General features: G+C 51.5%; 1 protein-coding gene across 1 annotated transcript in view; it reads right to left on the bottom strand.

Moving 5' to 3' along the window:
• The window catches only part of LOC147081523 (cytochrome P450 20A1-like), a 46,128-nt gene extending 26,700 nt beyond the window's left edge, over positions 1-19,428 (bottom strand). The window contains exons 1-4 of the mRNA XM_085980784.1: positions 19,255-19,428; positions 8,912-8,961; positions 7,590-7,756; positions 6,897-7,042 (exon numbers count right to left, since the gene is read on the bottom strand). Coding sequence (XP_085836910.1) covers positions 6,897-7,042; positions 7,590-7,756; positions 8,912-8,961; positions 19,255-19,326 — 435 coding nt within the window. The 5' untranslated portion in view covers positions 19,327-19,428. The remainder of the gene's footprint in view (positions 1-6,896; positions 7,043-7,589; positions 7,757-8,911; positions 8,962-19,254) is intronic.
• Between the last annotated feature and the right edge of the window lie 2,712 nt (positions 19,429-22,140).

The raw sequence follows: 22,140 nt of genomic DNA on the forward strand, positions 1-22,140 counted from the left end.
AAGTTTCCTGTAAAAAGTTAAAGAATCGCTAATGAGTGTGTAGGACACTCGGGGGATGAAGGATAAAGTGTAACTGTGGAGGATGACAGTCTGGCAGAGGCATCAAATAAATATTTTGCATCAGTTTTTACAAATGATGGTGGAAGTGAGACTGTAGATGTACTAGAGGAGGATATGGAACAATTGTTAAGAGATAACTGGAGAGAAGGAATTGGTTGTAAAATAATTAGTAAAACACAAGGTGGATCAGTCACTGGGCCCTGATGGTTGCACCCTCAGCTGTTGAAAGAAGTTAGAGCAGACAGAAGAGGGTCTGGACACAATATTTTCAATTCGTTTTCAATATACAAATTGTGCTGTGGGACTGGGGAGTAGCCGATGCAAGACCCTGGATCAAGGAGGAAGAGAAGGATAAACCTGGTAACTACAGATTGGGTAACGATAGACAGTTAGTCATAGAGTCATAGAATGGTTACAGCACAGAAGGAGGCCATTCGGCCCGTCCCGGCTCTCTGCAAGAGCACTTCAGCTAGTCCCACTCACCCGCCCTTTCCCCGTAACCCTGCAAATTTTTTTCCTTCAGGTACTTATCCAATTCCCTTTTGAAAGCCACGATTGAGACTGCCTCCACCACCCTTTCAAGCAGTGCATTCCATATCATAACCACTCGCTGAGTAAAAAGGTTTTTCCTCGTGACGCCTTTGGTTCTTTTGCCAATCACCTTCAATCTGTGTCCTCTGGTTCTCGACCCTTCCTCCAATGGGAACAGTTTCTCGCTGTATAGACCCATCATGATTTTGAATACCTCTATCAAATCTCCTCTCAACCTTCTCTACTCGAAGGAGAACAACCCCAGCTCCTCTAGTCTATCCATGTAACTGAAGTCCCTCATCCCTGGAATCATTCTCGTAAATCTTTTCTGCACCCTCTCTAAGGCCATCACATCCTTTCTAAAGTGTGGTGCCCAGAATTGGACACAATACTCCAGTTGAGGCCGAACCAATGTTTTATAAAGGTTCATCATAACTTCCTTGCTTTTGTACTCTATGCCTCTATTTATGAAGCCCAGTATCCCGTATGCTTTTTTATCCGCTTTCTCAAACTGCCCTGCCACCTTCAATGATTTGTGCACATATACCCCCAGGTCTCTCTGTTCATGCACCCCCTTTAGAATTGTATCCTTTAGTCTAACGTCTTAGAATCCATAATTCAAGATAAAATTAGTGATCATTTAGAAAGGCATGGGTTAATCAAGAGCAGCCAGAACAGATTGATTAAAGGTAAGTTGTGTTTGACTAGTTTAATAAACTTTTCTTGAAGAAGTGATCAATTGGATAGATTAAGGGAATGAAGTAGCTGCGTATGGATTTTCAGAAGGCATCGGATAAAGTGTCTTACAAAGGGTCAAGCATATGATGTATGAGGAAGCGTAGCAGTGTGGATAGAGTGTTGGTCTTTGTCTGAATCGGGCTTCAAGTCATTAATCAGAAGCTGTGGGGTTGACGGTGCTGTTTCAGTCCCATTGTGGATTGCAGGGCTGCTGAATTGCCACAGGGAGTCCTGTTCACATGTTTCTGTGATGCTCTCATTTAACCTCTTTTCATATTACACCTCTTACAAATGGGTTGCGTGGGGGGGTCAGGAGGTGGTTTCTGGGGATCAGGTGGTTATCTGGCAGTCTGAACTGTATTCAGTTCTACCAGTACCTCACCTGGAGAGAGTGAGTGCAGCTTTGCAAACCTTTTGAGAAAAAGTCTAACTCTTGTATAACACAGAAACAGGCTGTTTGACCCAACCAGTCCCATTTGCTCACCCTGTTCCCATATCCCTTTATCCCCCTTTCTTTAAACCACCTATCGAACCTATTATTAAATTTTGACATGGTCTCTGCTTCAATCACTCCAGTAGTGAATTCCACAGCCTCACAACCTTTGTGTAAAAAACCTGCTTCTGCTATCTGTTCTAAATCTCTTAAATTTAATCATATATTTATTTCTTCTCGTTCTAGACCCTTTACTCACTGGAAACAGTTTGTTTTTTTAATCAATTTATAAAAATTGATTCTTGGGATGTGGGCGTCGCTGGCAAGGCTGGCATTTATTATCCATCCCTAGATGCCGAGAAGGTGGTGGTGAGCCTTCTTCTTGAACTGCTGCAGTCCATGTGGTGAAGGTGCTCACAGAATGCTGTTAGGTACGGAATTCCAGGATTTTGACCCAGTGACGATGAAAGAATGGTGATGTATGTTGGGATGGTGTATGATTTGGAAGGGAAGTTGGGGGTGATGGGAGTTCACATGCACCTGCTGCCCTTGTCCTTCTAAGTGGTGGAGGTCGTGGGTTTGGGAGGTGCTGTCGAAGAAGCCTTGGCGAGGTGCTGCAGTGCATCCTGCAGATAGTACACAGTGCACCGGCGCTGGGCAGAATAGAAGTTTAGGCTATCCCATCCCTTCATAATTTTAAACACTTCTATCAAATCACTCTTTAATCTTTTCTGTTCTAATAATTTTTCAAGTCTTTCTTCATATTTGGATTTCCTTATACCAGGCAGCATCCTGGTGAATCTGCGCTTTACCCTCTCTATTGCTTCAACATCTTTCCTGTCGTGTGGAGCCCAAAACTGCACAGTACTCTGACTGCGGTCACTAAGCTGTACACCAGGTGCAGTACAGGGCAGTGCTGTTACAGAGCCCAATACGAGATATTTTATCGCGCTAACATGTGAACAGAAGCTATTGCCGTGAAATTATTGCTGTGAGACACTGCGCAGTCCTAGTTACTTATAGCACCAGAGTGGCAAAAAATCAGGTATTACAACAATCCGTGCACACAGGAGAAACTTCTAACATCTCATTCGAAGGACGTCACCTCCGACAGTGCAGTATTCGCTCAGAACTGCACTGAAGTGTCAGCCTAGATTATGGGCTCAGGTCCTATGGTGGGGTTTAAACCCACTAACCTCTGGCAGAGGGTTGAGGCCAAGCTGGCACTCGATACAAGATGAAATAAAGTACAGCTTCCAAACTTTTAAAAGATGGTTAAGGAAGGTTCCAGGGGGTGGGGAGATGGGTTTGGGAAGGGGGGGGGTGATGGGGGGAGAGGTTCGGGGGGGGGGGGGGCACGGGTGGAATGGGTTCGGGTTTGGGGGACGGGGTCGGGTTTGGGTGAATGGTTTCAGTGGGTCAGAGGATGGTGGCAATGATTCCCCCTAATTTAAGGGGCTGTGCTGCCCATTCACAGTTTGAAAAGCTGGTGATCGGTGCTACAGCTTAACGGGTACATTAACGGGCTGTGGGGGACCGGCAGAGAGCCGGGCAGCCTAGAGGAAATGTTGGTCATGACACAATGTTCACCCTCATTTTTTTTTTTTTGAGTGGGCGGTCCCTTTAACGGACTGCGCAGCTTATTCAAAATTTTGTCCGTGCGCAAAATGTCCCACTGAAAAGCCGGCAATCGGCCGCACAGCTTAACGGGAACATTGGTCGGGGGATGGTTTCCGAGGGTCGGGGGATGGTTTCTGAGGTACAGGGGGTAGTTTCAGATGAGCAGAAATGTCCTTCAATTAAATATTGGGTAGACCGAAGCCATGGTCTTCGGTCCCTGCCACAAACTCTGTTCCCCAGCCACCAATTCCATCCCCCTTCCTGGCCACTGTCTGAGGCTGAACCAGACTGTTCGCAACCTTGACGTCCTATTTGACCCGGAGATGAGCTTCTATTCACATATCTGCGCCATCACTAAGACCGCCTACTTCCATCTCTGTAACATCGCCCGACTCCGCCCCTGCCTCAGCTCATCTGCTGCTGATATCCTCATCCATGCCTTTGTTACCTCCAGACTCGACTGTTCCAACGTTCTCCTAGACGGTCTCTCACCTTTCACTCTCTGTAAACTTTAACTCATCCAAAACTCCGCTGCCCGTATCTTAACTCGCACCAAGTCCCATTCACCCATTACCCCTGTGCTCGCTGACCTACATTGGCTCCCGGTCCAGCAATACCTCAAATTAAAAATTCTCATCCTTGTGTTCAAAACCCTTCATGACTTCGCCCCTCCCCATCTCTGTAACATCCTCCAGCCCTACAACCCACCGAGATCTCTACGTTTCTCCAATTCTGGCCTCTTGTGCATTCCTGATTTTCATCACTCTGCCATTGGCACCTGTGCCGCCTTCAACTGCCAAGGCCTAAGCTCTGAAATTATCTCCATAAACCTCTCCGCCTCTCGGATGAAACATTAAATCGAAGCCCTGTCTGCTCTCTCAGGTGGATGTAAAAGATCCCCTAGGACTATTTCAAAGAAGAGCAGGGGAGTAATCCTCGATGTCCTGGCCAATATTTATCCCTCAATCAATATCAGAAAAACAGATTATCTGGTCATTATCACATTGAGAATCGCGAGGGGTGCATTGCCAGTGTAAGGGATATCTGGAGGCGGCTGGAGAGGAATTTGGAAAGGGAGGGGATAAATCCAGTTGTCGTGATCCATGTCGGAACAAATGACATAGGTAGGAACAGGGAGGAGGTCCTGCCGAGGGAGCATCAGGAGTTAGGAGTGAAATTAAAAAGCAGGACCTCGAGGTAATAATCTCTAGATTACTGCCCGAGCCACCTGCAAATTGGCATAGAAACAGTCATATCAGGAGAATTAACACATAGCTAAAGGGCTGGTGTGGGAAAGAGGGGATAGACAGGATAATATCACAGGCAGCGATAGAGATGGCAGAAATGTTAAATAATTATTTTGCTTCAGTATTTACCAGGGAGACAGGACAGGTGGACATGACATTGGATGATGAGATTAGAAATGAGATAACTGCATTTAAAATAAAAAAAAGAAATATTGAATAAACTAATCAAGCTCAAAGAGGATAAAACCCCTGATCCAGACGGATTACATCCGCGCATTTTAGAAGAATGTAGGGAAAAGATAGCAGAGGTATTACTGCACATATTTAATAATTCATTAGAACAAGGTGTAGTGCCAGAGGACTGGCGGATAGGTAACGTAATATTTATATTTAAGAAGGGAAATAGAACATGTCCAGGGAACTATAGACCAGTCAGCTTAACATCGGTGGTAGGAAAAATAATGGAGTTCCTACTGAAGGAGAAAATAGAAAAACGAAAAACGAAAAACACTGAGAAACCAAAAATATAATAATGAATAGTCAGCATGGATTTCAAAAGGGCAAATCTTGCTTGACCAAACTCACTGAATTTTTTGAAGAGGTAACAGAGAGAGTAGACAAGGGTAATGCAGTAGATGTACTTTATTTAGATTTTCAAAAGGCCTTCGATAAGGTACCACATAATAGACTAATGAATAAGGTCAGAGCATGCGGAGGCAGGAAACAAGTAGCAGAATGGATAACTAGCTGGCTTCAAGACAGAAAGCAGAAAGTAGGGATAAAGGGTAGCTATTCAGAGTGGCAAAAGGTGGGAAGTAGAGTTCCACAAGGATCAGTGTTGGGACCACTGTTGTTCACAATTTATATTAACAATTTAGACTTTGGAATCAAAAACACAATTTCTAAATTTGCAGATGACACCAAATTGGGGGGGGGGGGATAGTCGATACTGAGGATGACTACAACAAATTACAAGAAGACATTAATAAACATGAAGAATGGGCATATAATTGGCAAATGAAATTCTACACAGATAAATGTGACGTATTACATTTTGGTAATAAAAACAGGGAGGTCACATATTACTTGGAAAATACAAAACTAAGTGGGGTAGCAGAGCAAAAGGATCTCAGAGTACAAATCACTAAAAGTAGCGACACAGGTTAACAAGGCCATAAAAAAAAGCACTTGGGTTTATTTCTAGAGGGATTGACTTGAAAAATAGAGAAGTTATGCTAAACTTGTATCGAACCTTGGTTAGATCACACTTAGGGTACTGCGTACAATTCTGGTCGCCATATTATAAAAAGAATATAGAGGCACTGGAGAGGGTGCAAAAAAGATTTACAAGGATGATACCAGAAATGTGAGGGTATATCTATCAGGAAAGGATGAACAGGCTGGGTCTCTTTTCTCTTGAAAAGAGAGGGCTGAGTGGTGACCTAATAGAGGTCTTTAAAATTATGAAAGGTTTTAATAGAGTAGATACAGCGAGTGTGTTTCCAATTGAGGGGAAGAGCAAAACTAGAGGCCATCAATATAAGATAGTCACCAAGAAATCAAATCGGGAATTCAGAAGGAACTTCTTTACCCAGAGAGTGGTGAGAATGTGGAACTCGCTACCACAGAGAGTGGTTGAAGCGAATAGTATAGATGCATTTAAGGGGAAGCTAGACAAGCATATGAGGGAGAAGGGAATAGAGGGTTATGCTGATAGATTTAGATGAGGAAAGACGGGAGGAGGCTCGAGTGGAGCATAAACGCCGCTTGGACTGGTTGGGCTGAATGGCCTGTTTCTGTGCTGTATATCCTATGTAATCCTAAGTAATTGCTGTTTGTGGGACCTTGCTGTACGCAAATTGGCTGCCGCATTTCCGACATTACAACAATGATTACACTTCAAAAGTATTTAATTGGCTGTAAAACGTTTTGGGACATCCCGAGGCCGTGAAAGGTGATATATAAATGCAAGTCCTTCTTTTTTCTACCTCTCTCTCCTCCTTTAAGGTGCTCCTTAAAACATACTGCCCTAATATCTTCTTCTGTGGCTCAGTGTCAAATTTTGTTTGTGAAGCGCCTTGGGATGTTTTCCAAGTTAAGGCGTTATATAAATGCAAGTTATTTTTTGTTATGGAACGGTAACCAGTGACAGCTAATGCCTTCAAGGAAGGAGAAAATGAGAAAGATGTTTGAACAGGGTAATAGAGATTGGCAGAACATGAGCACGGGTGAGAAGGACGCTTTGAACACAGCAGCAATACGGTTACCTTCAGTATCAGAGTGAAGTTGCTCTGGATGGCTTTGTTCACTCCAGTCTCGTAAACTTTCTTTCTCGTGTGACTCTCAGCAGCATTGCCTCCAAACCCAGACTGATATCCCAGCAACGATTTCAGCATCGTCTCAAATGGATCAGCTAGATGGGAGCGGGAATAAATTAATAAAATAAAAAGTATCAGCTCAGTTATACAACCCGACTTTTCCTGAAGCTGTTCAGACAGCAGTATAGTACTGAACCATGGTCTGAGCCCTGCTCTGCACTGTCAACTGCCGACTCTCGGGACAGCAGTTGTGCCATCAGAATTGGCCTCAGTGCCTCCGAGTTAGGTAGCGTTCCCATGCCCAGTCACTTTACAGCGACTCTTACTGGAACGTCTACGCAGCCGTGTGTGTTTATATAAACCACCCGAACCCGTATCTGTTATTCTGTATATAAACCACCTGAACCACTCGATTAGATTCCAGCCTGTAACTCACTCCCGGGTATCTGTTATTCTGTATATAAACCACCTGAACCACTCGATTAGATTCCAGCCTGTAACTCACTCCCGGATATCCATTACTCAACTGATAAATAATTTGAAAGTGTTGACAGATTCCCTAATATTCATTCAGCACTCAGTTGCCTCCTGTGAGTTGTGTGATGATCTGTCCATAACTGTATAAAGCGTGAGAGCACTTACAGGTTCGGTTTGGATTGATGTGCTCCTTCAGGAGGTCTACGGAGCCCAAACTGACCACCAGGCGGTGCCCAAACCAGAAGGATGCCAGGGATCCATATTTTTCATGGAGGTTCACCAGGAATTGATGAAGACTCCCTGTGCTCACAATATCTGGGAGATTTCCATCCCTGAGGAGTAAAAACAGATAGTTGCAGTCAGACTCCTAGCTGGAAGAATGGGGAGGCTGACCCAGAGCAGGGGGAATGGGGAGGCTGACCCAGCGCAGGGGGAATGGGGAGGCTGACCCAGCGCAGGGGGAATGGGGAGACTGACCCAGCGCAGGGGGAATGGGGAGACTGACCCAGCGCAGGGGGAATGGGGAGACTGACCCAGCGCAGGGGGAATGGGGAGGCTGACCCAGCGCAGGGGGAATGGGGAGACTGACCCAGCGCAGGGGGAATGGGGAGGCTGACCCAGCGCAGGGGGAATGGGGAGACTGACCCAGCGCAGGGGGAATGGGGAGACTGACCCAGCGCAGGGGGAATGGGGAGACTGACCCAGCGCAGGGGGAATGGGGAGACGGACCCAGCGCAGGGGGAATGGGGAGACTGGCCCAGCGCAGGGGGAATGGGGAGACGGACCCAGCGCAGGGGGAACGGGGAGACGGACCCAGCGCAGGGGGAACGGGGAGACTGACCCAGCGCAGGGGGAACGGGGAGACTGACCCAGCGCAGGGGGAACGGGAAGACTGACCCAGCGCAGGGGGAACGGGGAGACTGACCCAGCGCAGGGGGAACGGGGAGACTGACCCAGCGCAGGGGGAATGGGGAGACGGACCCAGCGCAGGGGGAATGGGGAGACGGACCCAGCGCAGGGGGAATGGGGAGACTGGCCCAGCGCAGGGGGACTGGGGAGACGGACCCAGCGCAGGGGGAATGGGGAGACTGACCCAGAGCAGGGGGAATGGGGAGACTGACCCAGCGCAGGGGGAATGGGGAGACTGACCCAGCGCAGGGGGAACGGGGAGACGGACCCAGCGCAGGGGGAACGGGGAGACGGACCCAGCGCAGGGGGAATGGGGAGACTGACCCAGCGCAGGGGGAATGGGGAGACTGACCCAGAGCAGGGGGAATGGGGAGACGGACCCAGCGCAGGGGGAATGGGGAGACTGACCCAGAGCAGGGGGAATGGGGAGACTGACCCAGCGCAAGGGGAATGGGGAGACTGACCCAGAGCAGGGGGAATGGGGAGACTGACCCAGCGCAGGGGGAATGGGGAGACTGACCCAGCGCAGGGGGAATGGGGAGACAAAATGTCAGGCCTGCAGTGCAAGGCTGACTTACTTCTCCTCTGTAGGCGTCATCCCTGGAATGCCAGATGCTTGCCTGGATGCCTAGCGAGAAAAAACAGAATAAATATTCAGTATAAAGTAACTGAATGGAAACTACACTTGACAAACTCTCCCAACACCCCCACCACAAGTCAAACTTGATGATATGGAAAGAGAAGGAATTTATTCCCATACCATCCCTTCCAACGTGCCCTACTGGGGTATGGAGATTGCTGCCAGGTTATCTGATTCCAAGTGGCATTGCATGCAAGCCGGCACTGGTCCTCGCCCAACACGCAAGTATGGTCCAGCAGGGGTCCCTGGATAGGGATCAGGCTCAGGGTCCCATTTCCTAGCTTACAGGTGAGACTTACAGCAGGTTCTCTATCTCCACACTGGGAAAGCTCCTGTTAAAGCATCAAATGGTCACACAGGCAGTGCACTCAGATATACAGAAGCTAATGTAAACAAATCGGCAATGGTGTGAGGTGCAGTTGTGTTTTGGTGATACTTCTGTTTTAACACCAGCTTTTAAAAATATGGATGTGACAGGTACCCACCAGTATTGTACCCCAGTATTATAGTGACAGACCTGTATGCACCAGTACTGTACCCGAGCGTTATACAGTGACAGACCTGTACCCAACAGTACTGTACCCCAGTGTTATACAGTGACAGACTTGCACCCACCTGACCTGTACCCCAGTGTTATACAGTGACAGACCGATACCCACCAGTGCTGGACCCCAGTGTTATACAGTGACAGACTTGCACCCACCTGACCTGTACCCCAGTGTTATCAGTGACAGACCTGCACCCACCAGAACTGTACCCCCGTGTTATACCATGACAGACCTGCACCCACCAGACCTGTACCCCAGTGTTATACATTGACAGACCTGCACCCACCGTCGGCGGGAATTTCAGCAGCGGCAGCGGGGCTATAAAAGGCTCCAAGAGACCAGGTAGGCCTCAGAGCGTCAGCGGGAATTTCAGCGGCGGCAGCGGGGCTATAAAAGGCTCCAAGAGACCAGGTAGGCGTACTAATCTCCAATCTCACAGAGAGGGAGAGAAGTAAAAAGTAATCGAAGTGTGACGTCACCAGAAAGCAGGTAAGTGATTGGTTGGTGAGTATTTCTCTTTTTTTTAAACTTTAACTCTGTGGTTTATAGTTTCTAAGCTCTCTGTGGTGTAGCGGGGACTGTTTGTAAACCAGGACCCTTAAATATATTATTTAACTGTAGTGAAATTGGTGGGATTGATTTGATTTAATTTAATTTAATTGCAATTAACTAAAGGGTAAGTCATGGCAGGACAGCCCGGTGCCGTGGTATGCTCCTCCTGTGATATGTGGGAACTCAGGGACACTGACAACCATGTGTGCAGCAAGTGTGTCCAGCTGCAGTTAATGGCAGACTGCATTGCGGCGCTAGAGCTGCGATTGGATTCATACTGGACCAGCGCCAGGGACCCGGGTTCGAATCCGGCCTCGGGTGACTGTCTGTGTGGAGTTTGCACATTCTCCCCGTGTTTGCGTGGGTTTCCTCCGGGTGCTCCGGTTTCCTCCCACAGTCCAAAGATGTGCGGGTTAGGTTGATTGGCTATGATAAATTGACCCTTAGTGTTAGGAGATTAAATACGTGGGGTTACGTGTTGATGTAGGGGTTACGGGGATCGGGTGGGATATGTGTCGGTGCAGACTCGATGGGCCGAGGTGGCCTCTGTCTGCACTGTGGGGTTTCTGTGATTCTGTGATTCGCAATGCTGAGGACGTCGTGAATAGCACATTTGATTAGTTGGTCACACCGCAGGCAAAGGTTGGACAGGCAGAAAAGGAATGGGTGACCAACAGACAGAGTACTAGGCACAGGCAGGTAGTGCAGGGGTCCCATGTGGACATCCCCCTCTCAAACAGATACAGAACTTTGAGTACTGTTGTGGGGGGGGGGGGGTGTGGCTTATCAGAGGAAAGCAGCAGCAGCCAACTTCCTGGCACCAGGGGTGGTTCTGCTGCACAGGATGGGAGGAAAAAGAGGGGTAGAGCTATCGTAATAGGGGATTCGATTGTAAGGGGAATAGATAGGCGTTCCTGCGGCCGCAAACGAGACTCCAGGATGATGTGTTGCCCCCCTGGTGCAAGGGTCAAGGATGTCTCAGAGCGGCTGCAGAACATTTTGGAAGGGGAGGGTGAACAGCCAGTTGTCGTGGTGCATATAGGTACCAACGATATAGGTAAAAAATGGGATGAAGTCCTAAAAGCTGAATATAGGGAGTTAGGAGGTAAATTTAAAAATAGGACCTCAAAAGGTAGTAATCTCAGGGTTGCTACCAGTGCCACGTGCTAGTCAGAGTAGAAATAGAAGGATATTTCAGATGAATATGTGGCTAGAGGAAAGGTGTGAGGGGGAGGGATTCAAATTCCTGGGACATTGGAACTGGTTCTGGGGGACGTGAGACCAGTTCAAACAGGACGGTTTGCACCTGAGCAGGGCCGGGACCGATGACCTAGGGGGAGTGTTTGCTAGTGCTCTGGGGGAGGGTTTAAACTAAAATGGCAGGGGGTTGGGAACCTGAGCAGAGGGACAGAGGAAAGGGAAACAAGGATAAAAGAAAAAGATAGGAAGGAGAAAAACAAAAGTGGCAGTCAGAGAAATCAACAGTTTAAATCAAACCTGGCCACAGTAGATAATAATTCTAATAGGTCTAAGAGCGTTAAAAAAACTAGCCTGTAGGCTTTGTGTCTTAATGCGAGGAGCATTCGTAATAAGGTGGATGAATTAGCTGCGCAAATAGAGGTAAGCGATTATGATTTGATTGGGATTACGGAAACATGGCTCCAGGGTGGCCAAGGCTGGGAACTCAACGTCCAGGGGTATTCAATATTCAGGAAAGATAGGCAAAAAGGAAAGGGAGGTGGGGTAACATTGCTGGTTAAAGAAGGGATTAACACAATTGTAAGGAAGGATATTAGCTCTGATGATGTGGAATCTGTATGGGTAGAACTGAGAAATACCAAGGAGCAGAAAACGTTAGTGGGAGTGGTATATAGACCTCCAAACAGTAATGCGGAGGTTGGGGATGGCATTAAAAGGGAAATTAGACAAGCGTGCAATAAGGGCACAGCGGTCATCATGGGTGACTTTAATCTACATATAAATTGGGCCAACCAAATTAGTAACAATATTGTGGAGGAGGAATTCCTGGAGTGTTTACGGGATGGTTTCCTGGACCAATATGTCGAGGAACCAACCAGAGATCAGGCCATCTTAGACTGGGTATTATGTAACGAGAAAGGATTAATTAGCAATCTTTTTGTACGAGGCCCCTTGGGTCGGAGTGATCATAATATGATAGAATTCTTCATTAAGATGGAGAATGAAGTTGTTGACTCAGAGACTAGGGTCCTGAATTTAAATAAAAGGAAACTACGATGGTCTGAGGCGCGCGTTGGGTAGGATTGATTGGGGAATGTCACTCAAAGGGTTGATGGTGGATAGGCAATGGCAAACATTCAAAGACCGCATGGATGAACTACAGAATTTGTTCATCCCAGTTTGGCATAAAAATAAAACAAAAAAGGTGACTCAGCCGTGGCTAACAAGGGAAATTAGGGATAGCATAAGATCCAAGGAGAGGACATATAAATTGGCCAGAAAAAGCAGTAAACCTGAGGATTGGGAGCAGTTTAGGATTCAACAAAGGAGGACAAAGGGATTAATTAAGAAAGGGGAAAATAGAATGAGAGTAAGCTTGCAGGGAACATAAAAACTGACTGTAAAAGCTTTTATAGATATGTGAAGAGAAAAAGATTGGTGGTCAAGCGTAGGTCCCTTGCAGTCAGAATCAGGGGAATTTATAATGGGGAACAAAGAAATGTCAGACCAATTAAATATATATTTTGGTTCTGTCTTCACAAAGGACACAAATAACCTCCCAGAGATGTCAGGGAACATAGGGTCTGATGAAAGGGAGGAACTGAAAGAAATCAGTATTTGTAGAGAAATGGTGTTAAGGAAATTGATGGGATTGAAGGCCGATAAATCCCCAGGGCCTGATAATCTACATCCTAGGGTACTTAAGGAAGTGGCCCTAGAAATAGTAGATGCATTGCTGATCATCTTCCAACATTTGATGGAATCTGGAACAGTACCCATGGATTGGAGGGTAGCTAATGTTACCCCACTATTCAAAAAAGGTGGTCGAGAGAAAACGGGGAATTACAGACCGGTAAGCCTGACATTGGTAGTGGGGAAAATGCTAGAGTCCATTATGAAAGATGTAATAGCAGAGCACTTGGAAAACAGTGACAGGATTGGACAAAGTCAACATGGATTTACAAAGGGTAAATCGTGCTTGACTAATCTACTGGAATTTTTTGAGGATGTAACTGGTAAAATAGATAAGGGAGAACCAGTGGATGTGTATTTGGACTTTCAGAAGGCTTTCGGGAAGGTCCCGCATAAGAGATTAGCGTGTAAAGTTAAGGCACATGGGATTGGGGGCAAGGTACTGACTTGGATAGAGAACTGGTTGACAGATAGAAAGCAAAGAGTTGGAATAAACGGCTCTTTTTCCGAGTGGCAGGCAGTGAATAGTGGGGTACCGCAGGGATCGGTCCTTGGACCCCAGCTATTCACAATATATATTAATGATCTAGACAAGGGAATTAGATGTAATATCTCCAAATTTGCAGATGACTCAAAGCTGGGTGGGTATGTGTGCTGTGAGGAGGATGCCGAGAAACTCCAGGATGATTTGGGCAGGTTGGGTGATTGGGCAAAAGCATGGCAGATGCAATATAACATGGATAAATGTGAGGTTATCCACTTTGGTAGCAAAAACAGAAAGGCAATAGAGGGAGAAGGGGAAGTGCAACGAGACCTGGGTGTCCTTGTGCACCAGTCGCTGAAGGTAAGCATGCAGGTGCAACAGGCGGTTAATGGTATGTTGGCCTTCGTAGCGAGAGGGTTTGAGTACAGGAACAAGGATGCCTTGCTGCAGTTGTACAGGGCCTTGGTGAGACCACATCTTGAGTGTTGTGTGCAGTTTTGGTCGCCTTAGCTGAGGAAGGATGTTCTTGCCATGGAAGGAGTTCAGCGAAGATTCACCAGGCTGATACCTGGGATGGCAAGAATGACGTATGAGGAGAGATTGGGTCGATTGGGCTTGTACTCGCTGGAGTTTAGAAGAATGAGAGGGGATCTCATCGAAACTTATAAAATTCTAACAGGACTAGACAGACTAGATGCTGGAAGGATGTTCCCGATGGTCGGGGAGTCCAGAACCAGGGGTCACAGTCTAAGGATAAGGGGTAGGCCATTTAGGACAGAAATGAGGAGGAATTTCTTCACCCAGAGAGTGGTGAACCTGTGGAATTCTCTACCACAGAAGGTAGTAGAGGCCAATTCATTAAATATATTCAAGAAGGAGTTGGATATATTTCTCATGGCTAAAGGGATCAAGGGGTATGGGGAGAAAGCAGGGACCGGGTACTGAATTTGGATGATCAGCCATGATCGCATTGAATGGCGGAGCAGGCTCGAGGGACCGAATGGCCTACTCCTGCTCCTATCTTCTATGTGTCCACCAGTGCTGGACCCCAGTGTTATACAGTGACAGACCTGCACCCACCAGTGCTGGACCACAGTGTTATACAGTGACAGACCTGTACTGACAAGTGCAGCAAACCCTGAGCCTGATCCCTATCCAGGGACCCCTGCTGGACCATATTTGAGTGTTGGGTGAGGCTTGCATGCAATGCCACAAATCCCAAGTTTAAAAGTTTCATCCTAGGCTCAGTTGATAGAACTCTCGACTCAGAAGGTTGTAGGTAGGTTCAAGCCACATTCTAGGAACCTGAGCATATAATGCAGGCTGATAATTCTGTGCAGCAGTGAGCTCCTGTCTATTCTCTGAAGTGGACGTAAAAGATCCCTTGGTACTATTCGAAATAGAGGAAGGGAGTACTCCTAGTGTCCTGGCCGATATTTATCCCTCAAGCAACATCACCAAAAACAACTTAAATGGTAATTCCCTCATTGCTGTTTGTGGGACCTTGATGTGCACAAACAGTATGCTGCGTTTCCATACAACAGTGAATGAACTTCAAAAGTATTTGATACAATAAATAAGGAGAACTGTTTCCAGTGGCGGATGGGTCGGTAACTAAAGGGCTCAGATTTAAGATAATTGGCAAAAGAACCAGAGGGGAGATGAGATTTTTTCTTTGTGGCATTGTGCTCGTGAAAGTGTATTGGTATAAACACAAATTCTCCAATTGTGCAATGATAAAATACAGTAAGTGAGCGTACTGCTTCTCTTCAAATGCTGGGCATTTCCGGCACTTATGGTTTACCCACTTATCTCATTCCGTTTGAATATGAAACTTCATTTGCAGCAAAGAAAGAAAAGAAAGACTTGCATTTATATAGCATTTTTCACGACCACTGGACCAATGAAGTACTTTCTGAAGTGTAGTCACTGTTGTAATGTGGGAAATGCACCAGCCAATTTACGCACAGCAAGCTCCCACAAACAGTGTGTGATAATGACCAGATGATGTTATGTTGACTGAAGGATAAATATTGGCCAGAATGACCAGATGATGTTATGTTGACTGAAGGATAAATATTGGCCAGGACACCGGGGAGAACTCCCCTGCTCTTCTTCGAAATAGTGCCTTGGGATCTTATATGTCCAACTGAGAGAGCAGTCAAGGCCTTGGTTTAACATCTCATCCGAAAGACTGCACCTCCAACAGTGCAGCACTCCCTCAGCACTGCACTGGAGTGTCAGCCTAGATTTATGTGCCCACAACCATCTGGCTCAGAGGCGAGTGCGCTACCTACCCACTGAGCCACAGTGGACACTAAAAAACGGTGAACTGAACCAATTCAATACAAGCACACTCCTGTTATAGCTCTTGTAGTGAGAAGCTGGACACTAATCTTCGATTGCCTAACCCGTAAAGAGGCGTATAAGATAGCTTAATAATCAATGGCAATTGATGATTCTAGATGCAGGCACACAAGGCTGTTATTACATATTTTAGCTGCATTCACTGCAATTCAGCTAAGGGGAACTGCTGTCGCAGCACTGCTTTAATTCGTTAAGCGGCTTAATTCACGTGCAAGTAATGTGAAGGCATCTGAGCTAAAAGCGATTCTTCGCACATGCCTAGACATATTCGCATGCACGCATTTCACACACGCAGGCATATATGCACGCTGCTCACACATGCAGACATATTTGCAATGGGGGGGTGGGGCAACAAGAGGGGAGTGGGGCAACAGGGGAGTGGGGAATGTCGGGGCGGGGGGATCAGGGCAACGGGATCGGGGCGGGGGGGTTGAGGCAACGGGGCGGATGGGGGGGGTGGGGCAACACGGGGGGGGTGGGGCAACACGGGAGTGGGGAATGTCGGGGCAGCGGGGAATGTCGGGGCAGCGGGGCGGGGGGATCGGGGCAACGGGATCGGGGCTGGGGGGATCGCGGCATCGGGATCGGGGCGGGGGGGATCGGGGCTTGGGGCGGGGGGATCGGGGCAACGGGGGATCGGGGCAACGGTGATCGGGGCAACGGGGCGGGGGGGGATCGGGGCAACGGGGCGGGGGGATCGGGGCAAGGGGGATCGGGGCAACGGGGCGGGTCGGGGCAACGGGGCGTCGGGGGGTCGGGGCAACGGGGCGGGGGGGGTCGGGGCAAGGGGGGTCGGGGCAACGGGGCGGGGGGGTCGGGGCAACGGGGCGGGGGGGGTCGGGGCAACGGGGCGCGGGGCAACGGGGTCGGGGCAACGGGGCGGGGGGGTCGGGGCAACGGGGTCGGGGGTCGGGGCAACGGGGGTCGGGGCAACGGGGGTCGGGGCAACGGGGCGGGGGGGTCGGGGCAACGGGGCAGTCGGGGCGGGGGGGGCGGGGCAACGGGGGTCGGGGCAACGGGGCGGGGGGGTCGGGGCAACGGGGCGGGGGTGTCGGGGCAACGGGGCGGGGGGGGTCGGGGCAACGGGGCGGGGGGGTCGGGGCAACGGGGCGGGGGGGTCGGGGCAACGGGGCGGGGGGGTCGGGGCAACGGGGGTCGGGGCAACGGGGCGGGGGGGTCGGGGCAACGGGGCGGGGGGGTCGGGGCAACGGGGCGGGGGGGGTCGGGGCAACGGGGCGGGGGGGGTCGGGGCAACGGGGCGGGGGGGTCGGGGCAACGGGGCGGGGGGGTCGGGGCAACGGGGCGGGGGGGTCGGGGCAACGGGGCGGGGGGGGTCGGGGCAACGGGGCGGGGGTGTCGGGGCAACGGGGCGGGGGTGTCGGGGCAACGGGGCGGGGGTGTCGGGGCAACGGGGCGGGGGGGTCGGGGCAACGGGGCGGGGGGGTCGGGGCGGGGGGGGCGGGGGGGTCGGGGCAACGGGGCGGGGGGGTCGGGGCAACGGGGCGGGGGGCGGGGCAACGGGGCGGGGGGGTCGGGGCAACGGGGCGGGGAGGTCGGGGCAACGGGGCGGGGGGGTCGGGGCAACGGGGGTCGGGGCAACGGGGCGGGGGGGTCGGGGCAACGGGGGGGGGTCGGGGCAACGGGGCGGGTCGGGGCAACGGGGCGGGTCGGGGCAACGGGGCGGGGGGGGTCGGGGCAACGGGGCGGGGGGGTCGGGGCAACGGGGCGGGGGGGTCGGGGCAACGGGGCGGGGGGGTCGGGGCAACGGGGCGGGGGGGTCGGGGCAACGGGGCGGGGGGGTCGGGGCAACGGGGCGGGGGGGTCGGGGCAACGGGGCGGGGGGGTCGGGGCAACGGGGCGGGGGGGTCGGGGCGGGGGGGGTCGGGGCAACGGGGCGGGGGGGTCGGGGCAACGGGGCGGGGGGGTCGGGGCAACGGGGCGGGGGGGTCGGGGCAACGGGGCGGGGGGGGTCGGGGCAACGGGGCGGGGGGGGTCGGGGGGGTCGTGGCAACGGGGCGGCGGGGTCGGGGCAACGGGGCGAGGGGGTCGGGGCAACGGGGCGGGGGGGGTCGGGGCAACGGGGCGGGGGGGTCGGGGCAACGGGGCGGAGGGGTCGGGGCAACGGGGCGGGGGGGTCGGGGCGGGGTGGTCGGGGCAACGGGGCGGGGGGGTGGGGGCAACGGGGCGGGGGCAACGGGGCGGGGGGTCGGGGCAACGGGGCGGGGGCGTCGGGGCGGGGGCGTCGGGGCAACGGGGCGGGGGCGTCGGGGCGGGGGCGCCGGGGCGGGGGCGTCGGGGTCGTGGCAAGGGCGTCGGGGCGGGGGCGTCGGGGCGGGGGCAAGGGCAACGGGGCGGGGGCGTCGGGGCGGGGGCGTCGGGGCGTCAGGGCAACGGCGTCGGGGCAACGGGGCGGGGGCGCCGGGGTCGGGGCAACGGGGCGGGGGCGTCGGGGCGGGGGCGTTGGGGCAACGGGGCGGGGGCGTCGGGGCGGGGCGTCGGGGCGGGGGCGTCGGGGCAACGGGGCGTCGGGGCAGGGGCGTCGGCGTCGGGGCAACGGGGCGGGGGCGTCGGGGCAACGGGGCGGGGGCAACGGGGCGGGGGCGTCGGGGCAACGGGGCGGCGGCGTCGGGGCGGGGGCGTCGGGGCAACGGGGCGGGGGCATCGGGGCAAGGGCATCGGGGCAACGGGCATCGGGAACGGGGCGGGGGCATCGGGGCGGGGGCAGCGGGGCAAGGGCATCGGGGCGGGGGCATCGGGGCAACGGGATCGGGGCGGGGGCATCGGGGATCGGGGCAACGGGGCGGGGGGATCGGGGCAACGGGGTGGGGGGATTGGGGCAACGGGGCGGCGGGGGGATCGGGGCAACGGGGCGGCGGGGGGATCGGGGCAACGGGGCGGGGGGATCGGGGCAACGGGGCGGGGGGATCGGGGCAACGGGATCGGGGCGGGGGGGATCGGGGCAACGGGGCGGGAGGGATCGGGGCGGGGGATTGGGGCAACAGGGATCAGGGCAACGGGGCGGGGGATCGGGGCAACGGGGCGGGGGAACGGGGTTGGGGTAACGGGGGTGGGGATTGAGGTAACTGGGTGGAGATGGGGATTGAGGTAACTGGGTGGGGATTGGGGTCATTGGGTGAGGGGTGGGGTAGGTGGTGGATAAAGGTAACGAGGGGGGGGATTAGGGTAACGGGGGCTGTTACAGCCTGTGCTGTTATTGGAAGATGAGACGGGAACCCTCTGTCTCCCGCCCCCCTCCCCTGAAGTCGGTTGCCAGGCCCTCGGTCCCATTACCGGGGCCTGGGACCCGCAGGGCCCACCCGGCTGCAGCTGCGGCGCTCCGGGGAGCTAAGCGGGAAAGGCCCAGGATCGCCCCGGCCTGAGCCGAGCTGCCTTCCCTCCTCTGCGAGCCAGTGGTGCCGTGGCCTAGGCCTCCCTTACCGGGTACAGGTAGAGCACGGCGCTGATCAGGAAAACCACGAAGGTGATGGCGAATATCGCGAAATCCAGCATGGTGCCGGGTGCGGGCCTCAGCCTGCAGCTCGATCCCGATCCAGATCCAAATCCGGGCCTCCGACTCTCTCCGGCTCGGACCCGTCCCACGCCACGCCCAACCCAGAGCACCGCCCGCTCTCCGTCTCCATAGCAACCCGAGTCAGGCCGCGGTCCGTCGGTGTCCCAATCCTGTAACTGAATCTTGGAACTGTACCCCGGCCTGAATTCAATCTCTTGTGCGGGAGAGGAGGGAGAAAGTTGGGGAAAGAAATAGTACTTTGAAGCCTGCCAGTCAACATTTTGAGATATCACATTGGTTAATATTTTAATTAAAATACTTTATTTTATTATGATAGTACACTGCATATTTCAAACAAATTTAAGAGAGAGAACTTGCATTTCTATAGCACCTTTCACAGTCTCAGGATGTCGCAAAGAGCTTTGCAGCCAATGAAGTACTTTTGAAGCATAGTCACCATTGTAATGTAGAAAACACTACACCCAATTTCTGCACAGCAAGGCCCCACAAACAGCAATCAGATGAATGACCAATCTACTTTAGAGAGATATAAATATTGGCCGGGACACCGGGAGAACTCCCTTGCTTTTCTTCAAATAGTGCCGTGGAATCTTTCATGTTTACCCGAGAAGGCAGGTTAGACGGCATCTCAGACAGTGCAGTGCTACACTGAAGTATCAGCCTAAATTTTGTGCTCAAGTCCCTGGAGTGAGACGCGAACCCATGACATTCTGCCTCAGAGGTGAGTGTGATAAGAACTGAGCCACAGCCGACACCTTTAAATTGCAATAAACTAACACGACCCATGGAGTTTATCGGACTCACGGGCTGTGCAGCCAGGTCACTCAGTACTATGTGTGCCTATATTATTTATCGATTTGTCCTGCTCGAACTTAGTGGGCCTGGAAGTTTGGAAGGGGCTGTTCCTAACACTGGTGGATAAATCTTAAATCAGAACCTCAAGCTCTGTTGGTATCAGTAACTCGAGGTATTTTTTTTTAATTCGTTGACAGGATGTGGACGTTGCCGGCAAGGCTAGCATTTATTGCCCATCTCTAATTGCCCTCGAGAAGGTGGTAGTGAGCCGTCTTCTTGATTAAGTGGCTTGCTAGGCCATTTCAGAGGGCAATTAAGAGTCAAACACATTGCTGTAGGTCTAGAGTCACATATAGGCCAGACCAGGTAAGGACAACTGATTTCCTTCCCTAAAGGACATTAGTGAACCAGATGGGTTTTTAACGACAATCCGGTATTTTTATGGCCATTACTGACATTAGTTTTTTTATTCCAGATTTCTTGCATAGTGGTTAGCACTGTTGCCTCACAGCGCCAGGGACCCGGGTTCAAATCTGGCCTCGGGCGACTGTCTGTGTGGAGTTTGCACATTCTCCCTGTGTCTGCGTGGGTTTCCTCCGGGTGCTCCGGTTTCCTCCCACAGTCCAAAGATGTGCGGGTTAGGTTGATTTGGCTATGATAAATTGACCCTTAGTGTTAGGGGATTAAATACGTGGGGTTACGGGGATAGGGTGGGATATGTGTCGGTGCAGGCTCGATGAGCCAAAATGGCCTCTATCTGCACTGTGGGGATTCTGTGATTCTTTAATTGAATTTAAATTCCCCAGCTGCCGTTGTGGGATTTGAATCATGTCTCCAGATCAGTAGTCTAGGCCTCTGGAGTACTTGTCCAATAACATAACCACTATGCTACCGTACCCTCAAATGAATGGGGATGTGGCCCCCTGAAGTTTCATGCTATGACCAAGACAATAAGCTTGGATATCGCTGCTCCAAAGGAGAATCCATCTGAGGAGTCATTTTGAAGAAAAATCCTTTTCATTCAAAATACAGAATTCATGTTCAGTAATTGAGCGAGGCTTTGTGTGTCCTGAAGCACTGAGTGATTCTGCTAGACTTTTCTGAAAGGGGTATGTTGCACCGCATCCTGCCACTTGCTTCTTCCCACCCACCAGTCCCTCCATTCAGACATCTCCTCAGTTCATCCGAATTCCCACAACTGCTTGGCCTAGCGTATGGACTGTGCCCTGACAACCATCACTACTGCTCTGTGACCGGCTGCCAGCAGTCTCACTTTTGTGAGGTAGTTATTGAAGATGTCAGTTTCCTGCTTCTCTCTTCCACTCTGTGCCCCAAATCACTCCACTTTAATACTCTACCAGTGAGCTGCCAAAACACATTACTGTCCCATCATACACTCCCAGGGCGGGTACAGCCCGGATTAGATACAGAGTAATGCTCGCTGTACACTGACCCATCAAACACTCCCAGGGCAGGTACAACGTGCCTCTACAGTGTCCTAAAATGTACTTCAGTCCCAATCTCAGAACTGCATCCCCTATTGCACCAGTGATATTTTTACTATTTTCTGCACCTGCCATTCCTTCATCTTCTCTAAGATGACAAAGTTAGTGGCAAATAGCGCTGAATTAGGGGCATTTTTGAGTAGTAAGAACTGATCCGCAAGAAACTGGCCTGATACTGACAAATGTAAGAAATCACACAACACCAGGTTATAGTCCAACAGCTTTATTTGAAATCACAAGCTTTCGGAGCGCTGCTCCTTCTTCAGGTGAAGTGGAGAAATGCATAAAGACACAGCTTATATAGTCAGAGAATCATGTCAGATGTTTACAGGTAACCTTTCCAACTGCCATTTATCACACCTCGGCAGAGAGATAATCACAGCAGTCAAAGGTGTGAATGGTGTCCAAACAGGAACACTTCAGCAGTCAAGGACATTCAGCCTCCGATCTTCGGGTAAGCATTCTCCAAGGTGGCCTTCGAGACACACGACA

Source organism: Somniosus microcephalus, unplaced genomic scaffold (assembly GCF_052327205.1).
Source record: "Somniosus microcephalus isolate GS21.2 unplaced genomic scaffold, FLI_Smic_1.0 scaffold539, whole genome shotgun sequence".
NCBI lineage: Eukaryota > Metazoa > Chordata > Chondrichthyes > Squaliformes > Somniosidae > Somniosus > Somniosus microcephalus.